This window comes from Bos indicus, chromosome 21 (genome assembly GCF_029378745.1).
Source record: "Bos indicus isolate NIAB-ARS_2022 breed Sahiwal x Tharparkar chromosome 21, NIAB-ARS_B.indTharparkar_mat_pri_1.0, whole genome shotgun sequence".
In the NCBI taxonomy this organism is placed as follows: Eukaryota; Metazoa; Chordata; class Mammalia; order Artiodactyla; family Bovidae; genus Bos; species Bos indicus.
The window spans coordinates 24,511,509-24,532,284 of record NC_091780.1 but is presented as its reverse complement, the minus strand read 5'-3'; the positions used below and the strand labels follow the sequence as shown (position 1 = coordinate 24,532,284).

General features: G+C 42.0%; 1 protein-coding gene and 1 long non-coding RNA gene across 9 annotated transcripts in view; one reads left to right on the top strand and one right to left on the bottom strand.

Annotated features, from left to right (window-relative positions):
* The window catches only part of ADAMTSL3 (ADAMTS like 3), a 380,959-nt gene that overhangs the window by 261,921 nt on the left and 98,262 nt on the right, over window positions 1–20,776 (top strand). For all 8 annotated transcript variants that reach the window (XR_011562580.1, XR_011562581.1, XM_070775206.1 and 5 more), the window contains 3 exons: window positions 8,145–8,274; window positions 16,392–16,584; window positions 16,678–16,857. Coding sequence is in view for 6 of the 8 variants with exons in the window: in XM_070775206.1 (XP_070631307.1) it covers window positions 8,145–8,274; window positions 16,392–16,584; window positions 16,678–16,857 (503 nt within the window). In the remaining 2 variants the exon portion in view is untranslated. The remainder of the gene's footprint in view (window positions 1–8,144; window positions 8,275–16,391; window positions 16,585–16,677; window positions 16,858–20,776) is intronic.
* Window positions 13,408–16,791, bottom strand: LOC139178189 (uncharacterized). The gene is made up of 3 exons (XR_011562582.1): window positions 16,660–16,791; window positions 14,612–14,725; window positions 13,408–13,827 (listed from the first exon to the last, which is right to left on the bottom strand). It is a non-coding gene; the product is annotated as an uncharacterized lncRNA (long non-coding RNA).

Genomic DNA, 20,776 nt, shown 5'->3' with positions numbered 1-20,776 from the left:
AGCCTACTTGTGGAGTTCAATCTTAACTAGTTAGAGGTGCATCTCCTAATGGAAACTGGCAAGGGAAGGGCCTGGGTGGATGGATTTATCTGCTGGCTGGGCCGGTGGGTTTATCTGCTGGATCATAGGAAGTTCCTATCTGTTTGTTTCTGGTTGAGCATGTGTGAATATTTGTGTGTGAATGATTTGATTGGTGAATGCCCAGGGTTTGAAGTCACAACGCAGTATTTTTTTATTATACTCTTGACTTGACTATAGTGTGCTACTATTGGGTTGGCCAAAAGGTTCATTCAGATTTTTCTGTAAGATGTTATGGAAAAAACTCAAATGAACTTTTTTGCTAACCCCATATTTAATTCAGGATTTTGCATTTAGATATGAATGATACTGATGCAAGTTGGTAGCCTCCACTGAGCATGATGGAGTACAAGAATACCTTCCTGCAAATGGGAAAGGGATCTGAAAGCTGAATTGGCCCACCATGGGCTCATTTGGGCATACTCCCCATGGAGATGTGTTTCCGGCATGGTACATTAGCAGTCACCATTTTGTTCTCTTCAAATCCCTTCAAATTTTAACAGGCCTTGAGCTGGAGTTTCTTTCAGCTACTCTTGATATAATTGATCACTTCCTCTCAGGCTCCACTGATGTTTATGATGCCCTTCATGAGGCCAAATGGCTTTTAACAATCCTTAATTTTTACCAGCTGTCTCCTCAACTGGCCCCTAAAAAGAACTCACCTATTTGGAGTACTGTAAAACTTGCATTTTAACACCAAAATGGCATTCCTCTGGGTCCATACGATATTATGCTTCTCCTTTTTTTCATTACCTGGGAGTTTATAGTAGTATTTATTCTATCATACTGGTTAATCAGCAGAGAGGAAAACATAACTATCCTTTTCAATATGGCCCTAGGCTTTCATCTGTCATGTAAAATTGTGTAAGGCAACAGTATATTAAGTAGATCTGTTCTTTTCTCTTTTATAGATTTTTGTCATCAGGTTTATACTAGTTTTTTTTTTTTTTTAATGAATTAAAGTATTCCATACATTTCAATAATCTTAAATAGTTCCTATCATAGATGACATTTCTTTAAAAGTCTGAAAGAATTTGTTTCTACAACTATATAAATTCAGTTCTTATTTTTCCCTTTAGGGGCAGGATTGGGAGGGGAATTGTTGCTGGATCTGTAAGATCATTTTCAAGTCCCCTCCCCACTTACTGTCATATACAAACTCTTAAAGTGATATAGGTCATACCTGAATGGTCTAGTGGTTTTCCCTACTTTCTTCAATTTAAATCTGAATTTGGCAATAAGGAGTTCATGATCTGAGCCACAGTCAGCTCCCCATCTTGTTTTTGCTGACCGTATAGAGCTTCTCCATCTTTGGCTGCAAAGAATATAATCAGTCTGATTTGGGTGTTGGCCATCTGGTCGTGTCTATGTGTAGAGACTTCTCTTTTGTTGTTGGAAGGCAATGTTTGCTATGACCAGTGTGTTCACTTTGCAAAACTCTATTAGCCTTTGCCCTGCTTCATTCTGTACTCCAAGGCCAAATTTGCCTGTTACTCCAGGTGTTTCTTGACTTCCTACTTTTGCATTCCAGGCCCCTATAATGAAAAGGACATCTTTTTTGGGAGTTAGTTCTTAAAGGTCTTGTAGGTCTTCATAGAATCGATCAACTTAGGCTTCTTCAGCATTACTGGTTGGGGCATAGACTTGGATTACCATGATATTGAATGGTTTGCCTTGGAAACGAACAGAGATCATTCTGTCATTTTTGAGATTGCATCCAAGTACTGCATTTTGGACTCTTTTGTTGACTATGATGGCTACTCCATTCCTTCTAAGGGATTCTTGGTCCACAGTAGTAAATATAATGGTCATCTGAGTTAAATTCACACATTCCAGTCCATTTTAGTTCGCTGATTCCTAAAATGTCGATGTACACTCTTGCCATCTCCTGTTTGCCTTGATTCATGGATCTAGCATTCCAGGTTCCTATGCAATATTGCTCTTTATAGCATCAGACCTTTCTTCCATCACCAGTCACACCGACAACTGGGTGTTGTTTTTGCTTTGACTCCGTCTCTTCATTCTTTCTGGAGTTATTTCTCCACTGATCTCTAGTAGCGTATTGGGCACCTACTGGCCTGGGGAGTTCATCTTCCAGTGTCCTATCTTTTTGCCTTTTCATACTGTTCATGGGGTTCTCAAGGTAAATATACTGAAGTAATTTGCCATTCCCTTCTCCAATGGACCACATTTTGTCAGAACTCTCCACCAAGACCTGTCCGTCTTGGGTGGTCCTACATGGCATGGCTTAGTTTCATTGAGTTAGACAAGATTATGTTCCATGTGATTAGATTGGTTAGTTTTCTCTGATTGTGGTTTCAGTCTGTCTGCCCTCTGATTCCCTCTCTCAGCACCTACCGTCTTACTGGGGTTTCTCTTACCTTGGATGTGGGGTATCTCTTCACAGCAGCTCCAGCAAAGTATAGCCACTGCTCCTTACCTTGCACGTGGGGTGTCTCCTCAGGGCCACCGCTACTGACCTTGGATGTAGAGTATCTCCTCTCAGCCGCTTGCCTCTCCAGTGCCGCGCAGCCACATACAGTGGAAGTAAGAAATAGATTTAAGGGACTAGATCTGATAGAGTGCCTGATGAACTATGGGCAGAGGTTCATGACATTCTACAGGAGACAGGGATCTAGACCATCCCCAAGAAAAAGAAATGCAAAACAGCAAAATGGCTGTCTGAGGAGGCCTTATGAATAGTTGTGAAAAGAAGAGAAATGAAAAGCAAAGGAGAAAAAGCAAGAGATACCCATTTGAATGCAGAATTCCAAAGAATGGCAATGAGAGATAAAAAAGCCTTCCTCAGTGATCAGTGCAAAGAAAGAGAGGAAAACAATAGAATGGTAAAGACGAGATCTCTTTAAGAAAATTAGAGATACCAAGGGAACATTTCATGCAAAGATGGGCTCAATAAGGGACAGAAATGGTATGGACCTAACAGAAGCAGAAGGTATTAAGAAGAGGTGGCAAGAATACATAGAAGAACTGTACAAAAAAGATCTTCATGATCCAGATAATCACAGTGGTGTGATCACTCACCTAGAACCAGACATCCTGGAATGTGAAATCAAGTGGGCCTTAGGAAGCATCACTACAAATAAAACTAGTAGAGGTGATGGAATTCCAGTTGAGCTATTTCAAATCCTAAAAGATGATGCTGTGAAAGTGCTACACTCAATATGTCAGCAAATTTGGAAAACTCAGCAGTGGCCACGGGACTGGAAAAGGTCAGTTTTCATTCCAATCCCAAAGAAAGGCAATGCCAAAGAATGCTCAACCTACTGCACAATTGCACTCGTCTCACATGCTAGTAAAGTAATGCTGAAAATTCTCCAAGCCAGGCTTCAGCAATACATGAAATGTGAACCTCCACATGTTCAAGCTGGTTTTAGAAAAGGAACCAGAGATCAAATTGCCAACATCCGCTGGATCATCAAAAAAGCAAGAGAGTTCCAGATAAACATCTATTGCTGTTTTATTGACTGTGCCAAATCCTTTGACTGTGTGGATCACAATAAACTGTGGCGAATTCTGAAAGAGATGGAAATACCAGACTACCTTATCTGCCACTTGAGAAACCTGTATGCAGGTCAGGAAGCAACAGTTAGAACTGGACATGGAACAATAGACTGGTTCCAAATAGGAACAGGAGTATGTCAAGGCTGTATATTGTCACCCTGCTTATTTAACTTATATGCAGAGTACATCATGAGAAATGCTGGGCTGGATGAAGCACAAGCTGGAATCAATATTGCCAACCAGGAGAAATATCAATAACCTCAGCTATGCAGATGACCCCACCTTTATGGCAGAAAGTGAAGAAGACCTAAAGAGCCTCTTGATGAAGGTGAAAGAGGAGAGTGAAAAAGTTGGTTTAAACCTCAACGTTCAGGAAACTAAGATCATGTCATCTGGTCCCATCACTTCATGGGAAATAGATGGAGAAACAGTGGAAACAGTGTCAGACTTTATTTTGGGGGGCTCCAAAAATCACTGCAGATGGTGATTGCAGCCATGAAATTAAAAGACGCTTACTCCTTGGAAGGAAAGTTATGACCAACCTAGACAGCATATTAGAAAGCAGAGACATTTCTTTGCCAACAAAGTTTTGTCTCGTCAAGGCTATGGTTTTTCCAGTAGTCATGTATGGATATGAGGGTTGGACTATAAAGAAAGCCGAGTGCCGAAGAATTAATGCTTTTGAAATGTGGTGTTGGAGAAGGCTCTTGAGAGTCCCTTGGACCGCAAGGAGATCCATCCAGTCCATCCTAAAGGAGATCAGTCCTGAATATTCACTGGACGGACTGATGTTAAAGCTGAAACTCCAGTACTTTGGCCACCTGATGTGAAGATCTGACTCATTTGAAAAGACCCTGATTCTGGGAAAGGTTGAAGGCAGAAGGAGAAGGGGACGACAGAGGATGAGATGGTTGGATGGCATCACCGACTCAATGAAGATGAATTTGAGTAGACTCTGGGAGTTGGTGATAGACAGGGAGGCCTGGAATGCTGTGGTCCATGGGGTTGCGCAGAGTTGGACATGACTGAGTGACTGAACTGAATTTTAAAGTGAGTTTCATAATTTAGATTTTCTTGGGAAAAAGTCATCCATTTCATGATGATATTAATAGCATCAAGCATTGTTCATCTAATATCCAGTTGCTTTAAGCCCTCCTCTGCTCCTTTTTATTGTCAAATAATGTGTAACTTAATTACTGTTTTTAAGCTAAGAGTTTTGTGTGTATGTGCTCAGTCACTCAGTCATGTCTGATTCTTTGTGGCCCCATGGACTGAAGCCCACCAGTCTTCTCTGTCCATGGGGTTCTCCAGGCAAGAATACTGGAGCAGGTTGCCCTTTCCTTCTCCAGGTGCTCTTTCCCACCCAGGGGTGAACCCACCTCTCTTGCATCTCCTGCATTGGCAGGTGGATTCTTTACCACTAGTGCCACTTATCGGAAATGATTATTTTTAAATTCTGATGTTCGGATTGGGGGTTTTAATTGTTTATTTTTCATTTATAGTTGGATTCTATTATGGTCAAGAAATATTGCCTACATAATTTCTAGGTTATGGAATTTAATACAGTTTTCTTTATAGACTAATGTAAGATCAATTTTTGTTAATGTTCCTCTGCTTAGAAAAGCATATTGCATCTATTTCTGAGGGCCAAGGCCATTTGGTTATTATATAAACATAATTTTCTTATTCAAATCATTTTCCAACTTTTAAAAAGTAATTTATTATATTAAATATTGGTAAGAATCCCAGGGACGGGGGAGCCTGGTGGGCTGCTGTCTATGGGGTCGCACAGAGTCGGACACGACTGAAGCGACTTAGCAGCAGCAGCAGCAACACCTTAAAGGTTCTGACTGTAGATTTTTTTGTTGTTGTTGCTCTGAGCATTTCTTACTCTGTGTGTGTTAATGTGTGTGTGTGTGTGTGTGTGTGTTTGTGTGTGATATGTTACTTGGCATGTTGAATTAGTCAAGATTTATTTGCAAGAAACCCAACTTGAACTAACCTTAAACCAACAAAAGAGAATGTATTAGCTCATTTATTGGCTCTGCTTCCCCTCTTAGCGTCTGTGTTTTTACCCTTTAATTATTAATTCATTTCTTGATGTAGGCTTTAGATATTTTTTGCCAAAAAATAAAATAACCCTCGTATTATGACATTGCAGAAGTCAACTGTGAAGTGAAGAATGTTGCCTCATGCTACCAAAGGATTTATTAGAGAAATTGAATTGAAATTTCAACACTTGATTTATCTTATATCTTCTAAATGCATATTTGTGATTACTGTCCAAATTTTGTTAAAAATGAGATGAAGTAAACTTATCTTTATAACTTTTTTCTTTTGAGGATAAAGGTTTGCTCAAACCTCTTGAAGTGGAAAGTGGTGAAGTCATGTCATAGGTTCAGTGTGAGAGACGGGAGATAGTCTCATGGCCATCTTTGGAAAATACATTCCACCTCAATAAGTATCCTTAATCTCTCATTAAACTTTTATATTCTTTTGAGTAAACTTGCTTTAATTTGTCACAACTATTGTGAAATTCCATAAAAATGGTTAAAATGAGGTAACTTTGGTGCTTTCAGATCCACCCACTCATGTTCCAAAATAGTCTCCAAGTGTATTTTGTAAATAATTCTGGTTATAAATTAGAATATATGTGAAAGATAACTGCATTTTTCTCAGATTAAAAAGAAATGAAACTTGCTAGAAAATGAACATCTGTGTCCCTGTAAAATCACTGAGTTCAACATTTGTAGGGAGGAACCTGAGTTATAATTGTAACAGTGTTATAGTTGTAGCAGTGTCTGTTCATGTTTCAGGTTAGTGTTTATTAAAAAAAAATTCATTGGAAGATGCATGGAGATTTAAGACTGCATCCTACTATGCCCAGGAGCATAAGCTTACAACTGAAGAAAGCAAAGAAAATTTAGGGAAAAGAACTCAACATCTCAAATATATATTTTATATATACTTTTGGTCCATACTGTATTCTGCGAAATATTGTAAAATGGTTGAATTGAAACATGGCATTTGGAAAAAGAACCACAATGTGGAACACACATTCTTGCATGAAACTGAATACATTTGCATATTTCAAATAGCATAGTTGGTTGCTATTACAATTTTTATTTGATTTTTTCCATCAAAATTTGATTTATATTTTGCTCAGTTCTGATTTCCCAATAATCTTTTTTTTTTTTTTTTTAATTTGTCTCAACAAACAAAATAATGATTGAGACTGGGCCTTGGAGTCAGACAGACCTGTCTAGCCTCAAAGGAAAAATGTGCCTGTGAAAGTTTGTATTTTAACAGGGAAGCTGGTTGGCTGTATTGCATTTTGGAACCCTTTGGGTACAAAAGGGGCTTCCCAGGTGGCATTAGTGGTAAAGAATCTGCCTGCTAATGCAGGAAATGTAGGAGATAAGGGTTCAATCCCTGGGTCAGTAAGATCCCTTGGAGGAGGAAATGGCAACCCACTTCAGTATTCTTGCCTGGGAAATGCCGTGGACAGAGGAGCCTGGCAGGTTACAGTCCATGGGATCACAGAGTCAGACACGACTGAGCACAAACTGAAATTCTGTCCCCATTTAACACTTACTCACCCCCATCTTGTCCCTGACATCTACCAAAGTACTCTCTGACCCTATGAATTTTACCATGCTATAAGTTAACCTTAAAAATGCATCCCAATATACATTTGTTGTTCAGTCTCTCTGTTATGTCTGACTCTCTGCAACACCATGGACTGCAGCACACCAGGCTTCCCTGTCCTTCACCATCTCCTGGAGCTTGCTCAAACTCATGTCCATTGAGTCAGTGATGCCATCCAACCATCTTGTCCTCTGTCGTCTCCTTCTCCTGCCTTCAATCTTTCCCAGCATCAGGGTCTTTTCTAACGAGTTGGCTCTTCATATCAGGTGGCCAAAGCATTGGAGCTTCAGCTTCAACATCAGTCCTTCCAGTGAATGTTCAACATCAGTCCTTCAACTTTTGACTTTAAATGTATCACAGAAGAGGGGTCATATATACAGGTAAAGGATATAAAGGTTGATTTCCTCTAGGACTGACTGGTTTGATATCCTTGCAGTCCAATATATATTAGGTGCAGACAAATACTGTTTGATTCCATTCATGTGAGAAAGTGTTATTCTTTAGGACCTGATATGAAAATTCCTCTTAGGGAAATTATTGTATATGTTTGGAAGGAGCATGTGGATGATTCATTTGCAGGAACTCCTGGCCTTGAGTGTGTTTGAAAGGCAGATCAGTGTGACAGTGGATGGGGTTTCAGGGGTGGTCCTTGACGTCTCAAAGTGACCATTTGGGAGTTTACAAAGTGACTGAGGAAATAATAGAGCCTGGGAGACTTTGGGAAAGGCACAGTCATTTGCTCCACGTGGACCCCGCAATGCATCCTGCAGGCAAGCAATACAGTCAAAAGGGCAGTGGCTTAAGAATGAGGGGTTCAAAGACCCTGTTTTCTTTTTTCCCCACAATGAGTCATTCTAAGTCATTTGCGTATTTTCTTTTCTCTTTCCAACCTCCAGGCCATCAAGAAGCCATTGCAGTGTGCTTACACCTGCAGACCCAGCAGACAGTCAATGACACCTTGTGTGATATGGTCCACCGCCCTCCGGCGATGAGCCAGGCTTGTAACACAGAGCCCTGCCCACCCAGGTACGTGCGGTCTTCTGCTCTCTGCAGAGAATCATGCATGTGTATTGAGGCTGAGGGGGGAGTCACCCAAGGAGAACAGAGTTCTCCCTTCTCTGTTCAAGCTATGTGCCAGCCAGATTCTCACTAAGATACACGAATACTGCCAGGTTAAGTGGGAATCCCCTTTACCCGGCCTTTTGTTTGCATCATACATGAGTGAATGTGAACTGGCTGCTGCTGGCAACACCATGAGCTCAGCAGTTTTGTTGTCTCATGTCTGTCCCTTCAGGGGTACTTCTTTGCCTGAAGCCACATCAGGGAACACAGGCTCTGAGGTCAAGTTAGCACAGGTTCACAGAAGGTGCTCTGTCCATATTTGTGGACTAACTGAGTGATCTCCTACTTGTTATCTAGAAATCACACCAGTGTGTTCTCACCCTTCCCACTGGCCTGCCAGAGATCTCAGATTATGGGGTGTACTGTTAAGAGTCCCCAAAGAGTGGGAAATGTTGGCTTATTTTTGGTCTCCTTGGCCTGAAAGGTTGACCTTAAAAATTAATCTGCTTCCTCTCTTAAGTCCTTATAAGATGCTGAGGATTTTTATCAGAAGGAAGTGTAGATTTTCCTCATATTTTTCTGTCCGTGGCTATTGTTAGCTCCAGAAGATTATAACTCAGCATCACTAGTTTCTCACAAGACATTCCAAAATCCAGCCCCCAGTTTTTTCCCTTTTCTATCCTTTACCTGTATAATCTTGACCCCTCTTCTGTGATATATTTAAAGCCAAAAGTTGAAAGCTCATTCCCAGTCACCTCCTCTCTTCCTCATTGCCAGATTCTCTTTCTGCCTCTTAGTAATTATATCACCCATTTAATTAGGTACCTGCATTCACTAAAGGTAAGTTTAATTGTGTCTGGGATTCTAAGCAACTGAGGACATTTATTATGTCTGTTACATCCAGGGGTAAAGATAGATTTTTATGGTTATTCAGGAAATAATTTGTGCTTCTGGAAGTCTCTTGATCTTTCTGATTTTGATTCCATGAGATGTTTTGGCTGTGAGGAAGAAAGTCCTGTCTTGGTGGTCTCAGGGTGCTGGTGGTGAGGATCCAGTGAGTGAGGGCATCCTGGAGATCCATACTTCTCTGTCCTGCACATGGGTCCTTTCTTTGTGGGTCTTGGTCTCTAACCTGCTCAGTCTTGGAGGAGGCCAGCTTCATCCTTGGGGAGACCACATCTACAGGGAACCAGGCATAGCATTTTATATCCATTACTATATTTCTGACTTAGATTGTCAGCTAAGGAAATATGGGAAACTCCTTTTAAAAAAAAAAAAAAAAAAAAAATATATATATATATATATATATATATATATATATATATCTTTATTTGGTTGTGTAGAGTCTTAGTTGCAGCACATGGGATCTTTCACTGTGGCACATGGACTCTTTAGTTGCGGTGCAAGGGCCCAGTGGTTGCTGTGTGGGCTTAGTTGCTTGAGGCATGTGAAACCTTAGTTCTCTGACCAGGGATCAAACCTGCATCCCCTGCATTGCAAGGAGGATTCTTAACCACTGGACCACTAGGGAAGTCCCCAGGGAACTTCTTGACTTACATTAGAGCCATTGTGCTGTACTCAACTGAGACGAGGCAGTAAAGACCTACACAGTTACTTTGGTGAGCAAGGCCCAGAAACAGCATAAGGAAATCTTCTTCCCTAGACCTCCTACTTCTGCCCCCAGGTTTACTGAATTCCAGAGTCATCCACACCAGAATACTAGTAGGAAATGGCAGAAGACACAACACAGTAGGAGTGTTAGAAGGTTTCATCTAACTGGGAGTCAGGATGCCCACTGTATCAGCAAGTCTATCCAGAGAGCTCCAAGAACATCAAGTATATGGGAGGTGATGCTGAGATTCTGTCCATTTGGAACATCCCCTTTATCTCAGGGGAAATAGCACTCATGTTAAGTATTGAAAACCTTAGGAATCCAAATTACTCATCTTATGTTTCTCAGTTTTTTCTTAATCTAATATCAGAAGCAATAATTTAGATATTTTTAGAGAAGCTAGTTTCTGTTCTCCTCCCCCCACCCCCACCACATCCCTCCAGTGAGGCTCTGTGAGATGGAAACTACCCGTCTGACCAGGGTGAAGGACAAGGGGAAATGCAGGAGGTGAGAAGCATAGTTTAATATCTCAACCTGTTGTCCCAAGAAATTGGAATCGTGCTCTACAAGGTTTTTACTTTGGTTCCTTCAACTTGAGTCTTGGGATGGGGTAAGAGGAAGAGTTAAACATAAGTAAGTATATTACTTAAATTATAATACATGCTATAAAGAAACAGAAAAAGTCTCAAGAACAAGAGTTGCATAAGGACCTAATGTAGATTGGTTTGGACTGAGGATTGGGTGCAGGCATTCAGAGGAGGCCTCCCTGAGGGTTCTATGTAAGCTGATATGTAAAAGAGGAGTGAAAGTTGGCCAGGGGAAGCATAGAGGAAGGAGTGTTCTAGGCAGAAGGAACAGTATAGACAAAGGTCCCAAGGAAAGGAAGAAATTGGTGTGTTCAAGAAACTGGACAGAAAGGAAGTCAGGAGATGACCAGAGACGAGACCAGACATGGTAGGACCATGCCAGGCATTTGGACTTGATCCTGAGAGTTGCTGGGAAGCCATTGGAGCATTTGATACATCAAATTTACATTTAGGGACTTCCCTGGTGGTGCAGTGATTAGGACTCTGAGCTGCCAGTGCAGGGGATGTGTGTTTGATCCCTGGTTGGGGAACCAAGATTCCCAACATGCTGCACTGCATGGCCAAAAAAAAAAAAGGAAAAAAATGTACACTTAAAAGAGACTGTTCAAACCCTGGGATGGGGAGAACAAAGGTAGAGATATTGAAATCAATTATAAATTTTTAATTAATTACCTTAACCAAAATAGCTAGCCTGCCATAATTCATCTGAGTGTCACCCATTTAAAGCCTGCCTGCATGTGAATCTGAAAGCGTCCTTGGATTGAGTCCAAATTAGATATGTCCCTGACCATTTATCATAAAATTTGAGTCCTGCCTCTAGTGTTTCCTACTCTGATCCATATGTACACGTATGACTGTGAAACTGTCTTCTAAATTGGAGAATGGCCGTGTAAACTCCCACAAAAAACCCTCCAGTGACTTCCTTTCCCTGTGGAAAAGCCACAGTCTGTACTTCGCCGTATGTATGAGTTCCCTTGGGCTTCCATAACAAAGTTCCATAAGCTGAGTGGCTTAAACAAAGTTCACTGTCTCACATATGGGGAGTCTAGAAACCCCTAGTCAAGGTTGGTTCCTTCTGACAGCTCTGAGGGAAAACCTGTTCTATGCGCCTCTCCTAACTTCTGGTAGCTTGATCGTCCTTAGCTTGTGGATGGGAGAAGGCAATGGCAACCCACTCCAGTACTCTTGCCTGGAAAATCCCATGGACATGGATGGAGGAGCCTGGTAGGCTACAGTCCCTGGGGTCACAAAGAGTTGGATGTGACTGAGCAACTTCACTCTCATTTTCACTTTCATGCACTGGAGAAGGAAATGGCAACCCACTCCAGTGTTCTTTCCTGGAGAATCCCAGGGACAGAGGAGCCTGGTGGGCTGCCGTCTATGGGGTCACACAGAGTCGGACACGACTGACGTGACTTAGCAGCAGCAGCAGCAGCTTGCGGATGGCATTCCCTGTGTGTTTTCTTTTTATAATATTTAGGTATTTATTTGGCTGTACCAGGTCTTAGTTGTGGCATGTGGGATCTAGTTCCTTGACGAGGTATGCAACCCGGGCCCTCTGCACTGGGAGTGTGGAGCCTTAGCCACACTCCTGGACCACCAGGGAAATCCCCCGGGGGTTTTCATAGCATCTTCCTTCTGTAGGTCTCTGCATTGAAATTTCCCCTTTTATAAGGTCACTGCTCCTATTGAATTAGAGCCCAACATCTGATGACCTCAGCCTAACTCTATCATCTGCAAAGATGCTATTTCCAAATAAGTTCACATTTATGAGTTCTCGTGGTTAGGACTTCAGCTTCATTTTGAAGAAAGCAGTTCAACCCATGAGAGCAGATAAAGTCCTTGGTGACCCTGGTTTTAGGTTCTTGAACCACATTTCCTGTCATGACTTCTCTCATCTTACCACAGCGCGTGTACGCGTGCGCACACACACACACATGCTCATTCACACACACCCAGAGGAACTTGAACTTGCCCAGCAGCCACACTGAATTATTCACTTTGACCCATGCTCCTGCTCATTCATGCCTTCTGGGTCTTGGCCCTCTGCCTGGAGCCCTTATCCATGAAATAAGCTAATACTCTCCCATAAAAGTGATCAGCGGCTCTCTGCTCCTTGGTATATGAAGTCAACAGTGAAATGGGATCCTAACCTTGGACACATGATAGGGATGTGTCTTAACAGTGCAGAGAGAAGTGGGAATGGATCTGGAACATGGAGTAGAGGCCAGTTCTGCCTCGATCAGGACACTTCAGACATGTCCCTTGGCTCTTAGGGCCCAGTTTCTTCATCTGAATGTTGATGAAAGGTGTTAGACTTTATCATCACCAAGGTCCTTTTCAGCTCTAGTCTTTCATTGTTGAGTCATGCTTCAGGTTGCGTTTTTCACTCACATCTGCAGGACTCTACCTAGTATTTTTGCAATTATCCTCACGTCTACTCCTGAGTCCTTTGAAATGCTTAGGGTTTGTTTTAGTTATAAGACTACCAGCCTCTGCTTGACCTGCCTAGGAGGCCAAGGCAGGGCTGAGCTTGGTTTGCAGTGCCATCCTTCCTTTGCTCACCAAATTGGAGCAACATCTGACTACAGATCTAGAAACTGTCCCTTTATGCTACTGAAGGGAGCATGCGGGTTTATTCATGCACTAGCCCACAAGCAGGTTCCTCATCTCTCAGCCTCAGCCAGGGGTCTTGCACATAATCTGCCTCGGCAGTCTTGCCCACAGAGCTTTCAAGCTGGGACTAATACAGCACACAATATATCTTGGCCACTTTGCAAAATTAAGGGTCTGTTTTTATGTGAAGAGAAATACTATTCCTCATTTCAAAGTTGCAAGTTTAATAAAGTTTTTGAAGGTTGAGAGTTATTTTGGAAAAAAACCAGCAGAGACAAAGGGTTGATGCCAAAATAAAGGTAAGTTTACAAAAATGTTTTAGGTTCTAGAAACCAGTGGTGTAGGAATAACAGGAACAGGGTGTTGCACAATACTTTCCATACAAATATTTACTGACTCCAAGGGCAATAGCAGTAAAATATCACCCCAGGGTGAAACTTACCCGTGAGATTGGGTTGGACATTAGTAGATCTTTATTTACCCAGAGGCAAATGTGTTTGATGTATTAGCCTGAACTCTCCAAGGTGGGGCCTTGTGTTTATTTGCTCTTCTAGGGTTACTCCCTTTGGTCTGTCCTTTAACTGCTGAGTGTCTGCTATTTATGGAGTTTGCTTTTTCCAGGAGAGAGAAATGGGCAGGGTTACATAATGGTTCCACTAGTCCAAGAAGAGCCTTCTTATTCTGTGACGGGCCTCAACATGGCTAGACAGGGAGGTTGGGAGACAAAAGCCAAGAGTAAAATGTTTCTGTACCAACTTGTTACCCAGGTCTTGAATTAAAACAAAAAATGCTGTATTCATTGTCTCTTAATAAGAAATTGTTGCCTGTTTCTTGAATAAGAATGGTTCCCCTTCCAGTCCCTTATGTCACCGATCAATTCTAGTGGTTATATACTTTCTTGAAAGACTGACCATCCCAAAGTTGCTCCTAATAACTTACATAGTTAAGCTGAGTTGTTTCAATAGTGCAACAAAACCTTCTAATTTTTAGCTGTGTGGTCTGATTGTCGTCAGAGTATCTATTCTTGGTGATTTTCCTCACCCCTAAAGCTACTGGAACTTTATATACTAGCAGTCTAATTAATAGGTTAACGAATATACTTCCAATTCAGATCATGTTTTAATTTCACATTCTGCTCCAAATACAGATCAGTGATAGCTACAGTATAAAAAAGGGAAACATCACACCCAGGAAACGGTGAAAATAACTGCATAGGCTGGGAAAGGAACAGAAGAGGGAAGTGGTCAGTGGAACTGGACCTATGGTTCTTCTGGGCTTTAGCCCCACAGCATTTGGGGTCACTGAGAGTTCAGATCCTCTGGGTAACAGAGACTGGACATCTTTCTTTTAATTCATGGAAAAGGACCCATATTCCTTACTTTTTTGTGAAGAAAAGCTGCTGCTGACCACAACCTGAAGCTGCTCACCTGTGAAGATGAAGGACAGACACAATAGAGCCCTGGGAGCAGATCCAGCCCTGGCTTACCTGTTGGCTCAGTGGTTGGGTCGTCAGTTCTTCATAGTGCTTCTATGCCACATTATCCACGTGGACCTGGTTCTAGCCTGGATACCCCCGAGGGCTCGGTGGAGGCAAACCAAACTGTAGACAGAAAGGGTTAAGAGACAGAGAAAAGGATTAAAGGAGGTGGAGGGAGAGAAAACCCCTTCCAGTTGAGCCTGCAAAATGACATACCAAAGCATATGAAAAAAATCTAATGCTAATGAAGATAGTTCACAGATTCGCCAAACGAAAGATGAATTTATTACAGAAGACGTTAAAATATAAGAACAATTTGGAAAATAATACAAGTATTCTTGGAATCTTTGGAGTTTGGAGAAGGATACAAATGCTCAGTTCACAGTGTGTGTTGCTCTTGTTGTTCAGTCACTAAGTCGTGTCTGACTCTTTGCGATCCCATAGACTGCAGCACCCCAGGCTCCCTTGTCCTTCACTATCTCCCGGAGATTGCTCAAATTCATGTCCACTGAGTTGGTGATACTATCTAATAATTTCATCCTCTGTCACCCTCTTCTTCTTTGCCTTCAATCTTTCCCAGCATCAGGGTCTTTTCCAATAAGTAGACTCTTCACATCAAGTGATCAAAGTATTGGAGCCTCAGCTTTGACATCAGTCCTTCCAAATGAATGTTCATACTGTGTATTATTGTAATCCTTTGATTAATATGCTTGTTACTTAGAATTTCTATTTCTCTCTTTTTAAAATTAAAAATATATAATCATAGATTATAATCAAAAGTTTTCTTTACGTTCTAATCCTCTTTTTTACCTTGGAACATTTTAAGTAACATAAGAATTCATTTGTTTCTTAGAAACTTGTAGGAACTTAATCACAAAATTAGCACAATCTAGTCCTTTTCTTCAAAAGAACTTTTTGTAGTTGCCTAATAGCTTATCTATTTCATCAAATTTTCAAATATATTATTAAATTCTCTATATTCTTGTTAAAGTTTGTCTTTTTGATAAGCCAGGAGCTTAGAAAAATATTTTACAGCTGGGGTAAGATTCATGGTTACTAATAATTAAATATCTACACGTTTTAAAATAATCATTGTATACAATTTTTCACCCATCAGATGGGCAGAGCCTTTTTCAAATGATACGGTCCAGTGGTCGTATGGCTGTAGAAGCCAGGCTCTCTCTACTTCTGGCGAAAGCGTGAATTGAGAGAATCATTTCTGAAGGCAACTTGGAAATATGTACCCAAAGAAACTGCCCTGGTTTTTCATTTTTGCAGATGTTTCATGAGAAAACCTGATTTTTCCGAGATCTTATTGGAAAGGAATCACATTATGTATATATATGTGCTGTAAATCCAATCCTAACATAAAAGAATTTTCTTAGGGATATTCCAAATAATGAATCCAGGTGCCCTAAAAATTTTCTGAAGTGTGCTTTTAAGCATTTAAAATTTCTTTTGACACCTTATATAAATCATCCTTGCTTTGGGGCTCTATTCAAAACAAAACCAAGATTTTATTAATGATATATGGTGGTAGGCTAGGATGGAGAGAAATCTGCTTCTCTTTCACTCCAGATTTTCCTAGACAGGTGAAATCTTTAAGCATTTTTCTGACATGTCTTGCCTTTAAACATTGTATTTCTGCACTCTAATTGCGTTTATTGATGCTATGGATATGGAGGGTGGAGGCTGGAAGTCCAGAGAGCAGCGTGCAGTTGTCCGTGCTCTGGGTGTCCCACTGAGTCCACTGGACAGTGAATTTTGCCCACTTGTTGTTTTGGTACAGGTGGCACATGGGCTCTTGGGGACCCTGCTCAGCTACCTGTGGTGTTGGCATCCAGACTCGAGAAGTGTACTGCCTGCACCCTGGGGAGTCCCCCTCCCCACCTGAGGAATGCAGAGATGAGAAACCCCATGCCTTACAAGCATGCAACCAGTTTGACTGCCCTCCTAGCTGGCATATTGAAGAGTGGCAGCAGGTATGGCTGCCAGGCTTATGATCGTAAGAGCCCTATGTTTCACTAAACCGAAGAGGGCTGAGCCCGTGGACTCACTTCCTTGTGTCCTCCCAGTGTTCCAGGACCTGTGGAGGGGGAACGCAGAATCGCAGGGTCACCTGTCGGCAGCTCTTAACGGATGGCAGCTTCTTGAATCTCTCTGAGGAACTGTGCCAAGGACCCAAGGCCTCATCCCGTAAGTCCTGTGCCAGGACAGACTGTCCTCCACACTGGACTGTGGGAGACTGGTCCAAGGTAAGGGCCGTCCCAAATTTACAGCCCCTTCTTTTCTGCTCCTCCTCCCTTTCAGCCTTTCAGTATGTCCTCCCTCAGATGAGAGCTGGGGCTCCTTTGATGTGAGTGGAATGTCCAGGACACAGAATTTCAGGACACATTTACTCTCCGGGTTGTGTGAGTGCCCTGCTCCAGACCCACCCATAATGATTCATTTTCTGTGTTTACTCAATATTACTTAATCTGTACTCATCATATTTCTCCTACACCAAGTCCCATGACTTCTGTCTTTTGAGAAAACCAAAGTCATTGTATCCCAGGATTAACTCAAAATCAGTTTTGTTCTTCTCTGCCTTATGTCTCCTTATATAGAATTTTATTAAACCCTGTCATTTCAACTTTCTGAAAATGTTTCATACCTTTACTTCCTCTGTATTCCATTGATACCACTGCTGAATTTACTCTTTATCATCTCAAGCTCACATTAATTGCAGTAAGCAGAATTCCAAACTAACATTTTAGTGCATATTTAGGACTTAATATAGTCTAGTAGCAATACCCATTTTTCAAGAGGGAGAAATCAAACACAAATAGCTAAAATAGGCTGTGAAGTAGGAATAGAATCCTTGCCTTTTGGCCTTATTGCAAGGGTCCTCTTTTATGTATTACACTGCCCACCTGATTCCCTGTCTCTGTACCATCTTCCCCCTCTCCAAACTATCTTAACACCTCATAGTACTCCCACCACTCCATCTATCAAGTCAACTCCTAAAGGTCTTGTTGCCTGAAAAATCAACTTTCAGTTCCTTGTGGGGCTTTCCTTGAACGGATGGCACTCACATCCCAGCCCCCTTTCTTCTTATTCCAGCTTTTCCAGTCTTGCTTATTCTTTTTAAAATTTTTATTGGAGTATAGTTGCTTTACAATGTTGTGTTGGTTTCTGCTATACCACAATGTGAATCAGCCATACGTGTACACATATCCCCTCTGTTGTTTTGGTTTTCCTTCCCATGTAGGTCACCACAGAGCACTGAGTAGAGTTCCCTATGCTATGCAGTAAGTTCTCATTAGTTGTCTGTTTCATACATAATAGTGTGTATATGCCAACCCCCTCACAGGGATCTCTTTGGAAGCTGGAATCTTGTAAGAGATGATGATCTCAAGTCCCACACAGACCTAAGAAATCAGAATCTGCGTTTGAATGAGACTCCCCAGGTGCTGTCAGGCACAGTACCCTTTGGGAAGCATTTCCTCACCTGCCCCTTCTCCTTGGGAGAGTTCTTGAACCCTTCAGTGTGTCCACAGTAGGGATTGTTCTGGGCAGTAATGTCTTTGGGCACATGCTGCCCTAACTCAAGAGGAAGAGGCAGGAAAAAGGAAAGATGAGGTATGAGCAGTGGTGGCATGGAAAGCAGGCCCCTGTATCTAGATGTGCCCTCCTCATCTCTTCTTTTCTCCGAGAAAGCAGAGGCCTTCACAGTTCCATCTCATTTACTGGAACAAACTCTTCCCACTGGCCTTTTAGAAAGGAGAGACAGGGGGTGACACCTTCACTTTCCTCTACTGTTCCTTCTCTCTGTGAATGATGGAATTTGCAGTCGCTGGTTATCTTTCACTAAATGAACATCCATCACTCCGTCAACTCAGCCTTGCCTTGTGTCTTTGCTCTTGTTGATACCCTCAAACCCCCAGACCCAGCTCTGAGCTTCCCTCCTCTCTGACGTCTTCTAGTCTCTAAAATCATACACCATTTCTCAGCTCTAACTCATAATGACCCAACTTTTTTTTATTGCATTTTAATGGGAAGCTACTTCCTGAGCACCCATATGGTGTTCTCATCTGGCTGATAGTGTCCTTGCAGTCAGTGGCCATGAGATCGCTGACAGGTCCTTGGGCCCTGCAGACCTCTGAGCAGGTAAACATTCTTCCTCAAGTGTCTTTGCAAAGACAGGAGACATGTTAAAGTGTGTTGGAGTCATGATCTGTAGAAAAACTCAGGCTAGCTAAAAGGACAGGAAAAATCATTCACTGGGAGGGATTTTGTTGGGAGGAAGAAAAGGAGACAAAGGAGGTTATCCATCTGAGCTGGGTTGGACCAGAGGCAGATCAGTTTCCTAGGTGGCCATTGTGGAGGCAAGAACAAGCTTGTGCACACTCCAAGAGGTAAGCTTAAGCCCAGTCAAGACATCTGCCTGCACCCAGTCAAGGCCACATATCCAGGAAACCTGCATCTGGAGGAGGAGCAGGTGTGCCCATGTCACAGCTGGGCAGAGCTGGTGTTCAGACTTGGGTCCAGTCAGGCACATGTGTTGCCCTGCAGTTTGTATTTTCCTGTATGGTTCAGCTTTTCTGTTGATATTTAATATTTTCTCTCATTTCTGAGTTACCTTGTTTTGGCAGAGATCCTGATGCCAAATTGCCACCCTCCCTAAAGCTTTCTGCCAGACTTGTCCCTCTGCCATGGGATGGCTCATTCCAGGGCAGTCATCCATTTCATGGTTCTGGATGTGTCCCTTCCCCGTTGGAACCGGCCACTACCCCTGGTCCCAGAAAGACCAAAAAGCCACGCCAGAATTTCCATTTTTCACCATGCCAAGCCTCTCAGGCTGCAGCTGTAATTCACTCACTCTGTTCATGGCATGTTTGGGCTTTGTTCATTCATTGTATCATTCCTTTTCCCTGATTTGCTTAGATCTGAACCAAGTTTTATGTGGAAAGGAGCCCCAACTCTTATGCTGCTTTTGTAGCTACAAGAAAGGAGAGTTGACTCTTCTATGGGGCAGTCATTCCAAAAGTTGTCTCGTGGTCCCTCCCGCTGCCTGAAATCCGGTAGCCTTTCCTCATTCTTTGTTCTCTGTGCTTCAAAGGAGCATTTGGCCATTTCATCCACTTTCATCATTCTCCTTCAGGATATTCCTTGGTGTTTTTTATTTTTCCTGTTTACATGACTGCATGTTTTGTATTGGTGTGTCTTCTTGCAAATCTTCAAAAAGCTCAGTGTTTGACCCTTTGATTTTTATCACTATATTTACCCTCCAGAGATGATTCTGTGATGTGACTTCTTCTCTGACTTCTATAGGTGATTTTCTGTTTCTGGGCACAGTTTCTGATTTTCTCTTTGATACCTTATCCTTAGCTCTTCAAGTAGGATAGATCCTCAAGCAAAGGGACACCCTCATCCCATCCAGCTTCCCCACCTACTTCCTGTCTCTGTCCATGTAGCACTGTCTTTCCAACACCTGTGATCATCTCTGAGTTCACCTCCTGTGTTCAACTACCTATTCCTGCCAACTCTTTCAATTCTTGAAATCTGTCCGTATGCTAAATAAAAAGGAAATGATCTCTATACATGAGACATTTTACAAAGTACAGCTCAAGATATGCCCAGGATACGTGAATTTCCAAACATGGCTTTCCAGTTTTCAATAGATGTTTTATTTATGACTTATGAAGGGAGTACTCCAACACGTGTTAGAGCCAGTTTGTACTGGCTTTTGAGAACCAATTGTGATCTCATCCTTCTGTGTAGTCAGTGATATTCCAATAACGGCTTGACATCAGCCATGATGGGAGTATTTACACCACAGAAATTGGCAAATGTTACAATCAGGGCCCTTTTCTCCATGAACCCTGTTGTAAAATATGTACTAGCACACAATTGCATAAAAGTGTTTTCCAGACACACACACACACACACACACACACATACACGTATACTATCTTATCGATAAGACAGTTTCAGCTTACTGATAAACAGGTATATAGGATGGAAATGCCCTTATTTGTGGACTTAAATAGAGAGACTTGTAGAAGCTTCTTCTGACTTGAATATGCCTGTTGCCACAGCCCTGCATCCTCACAGTCATTTACTTAGCACTGCTATGATTGATTACGGGCTTCCCTGATAGCTCAGTTGGTAAAGAATCCACCTGGAATGCAG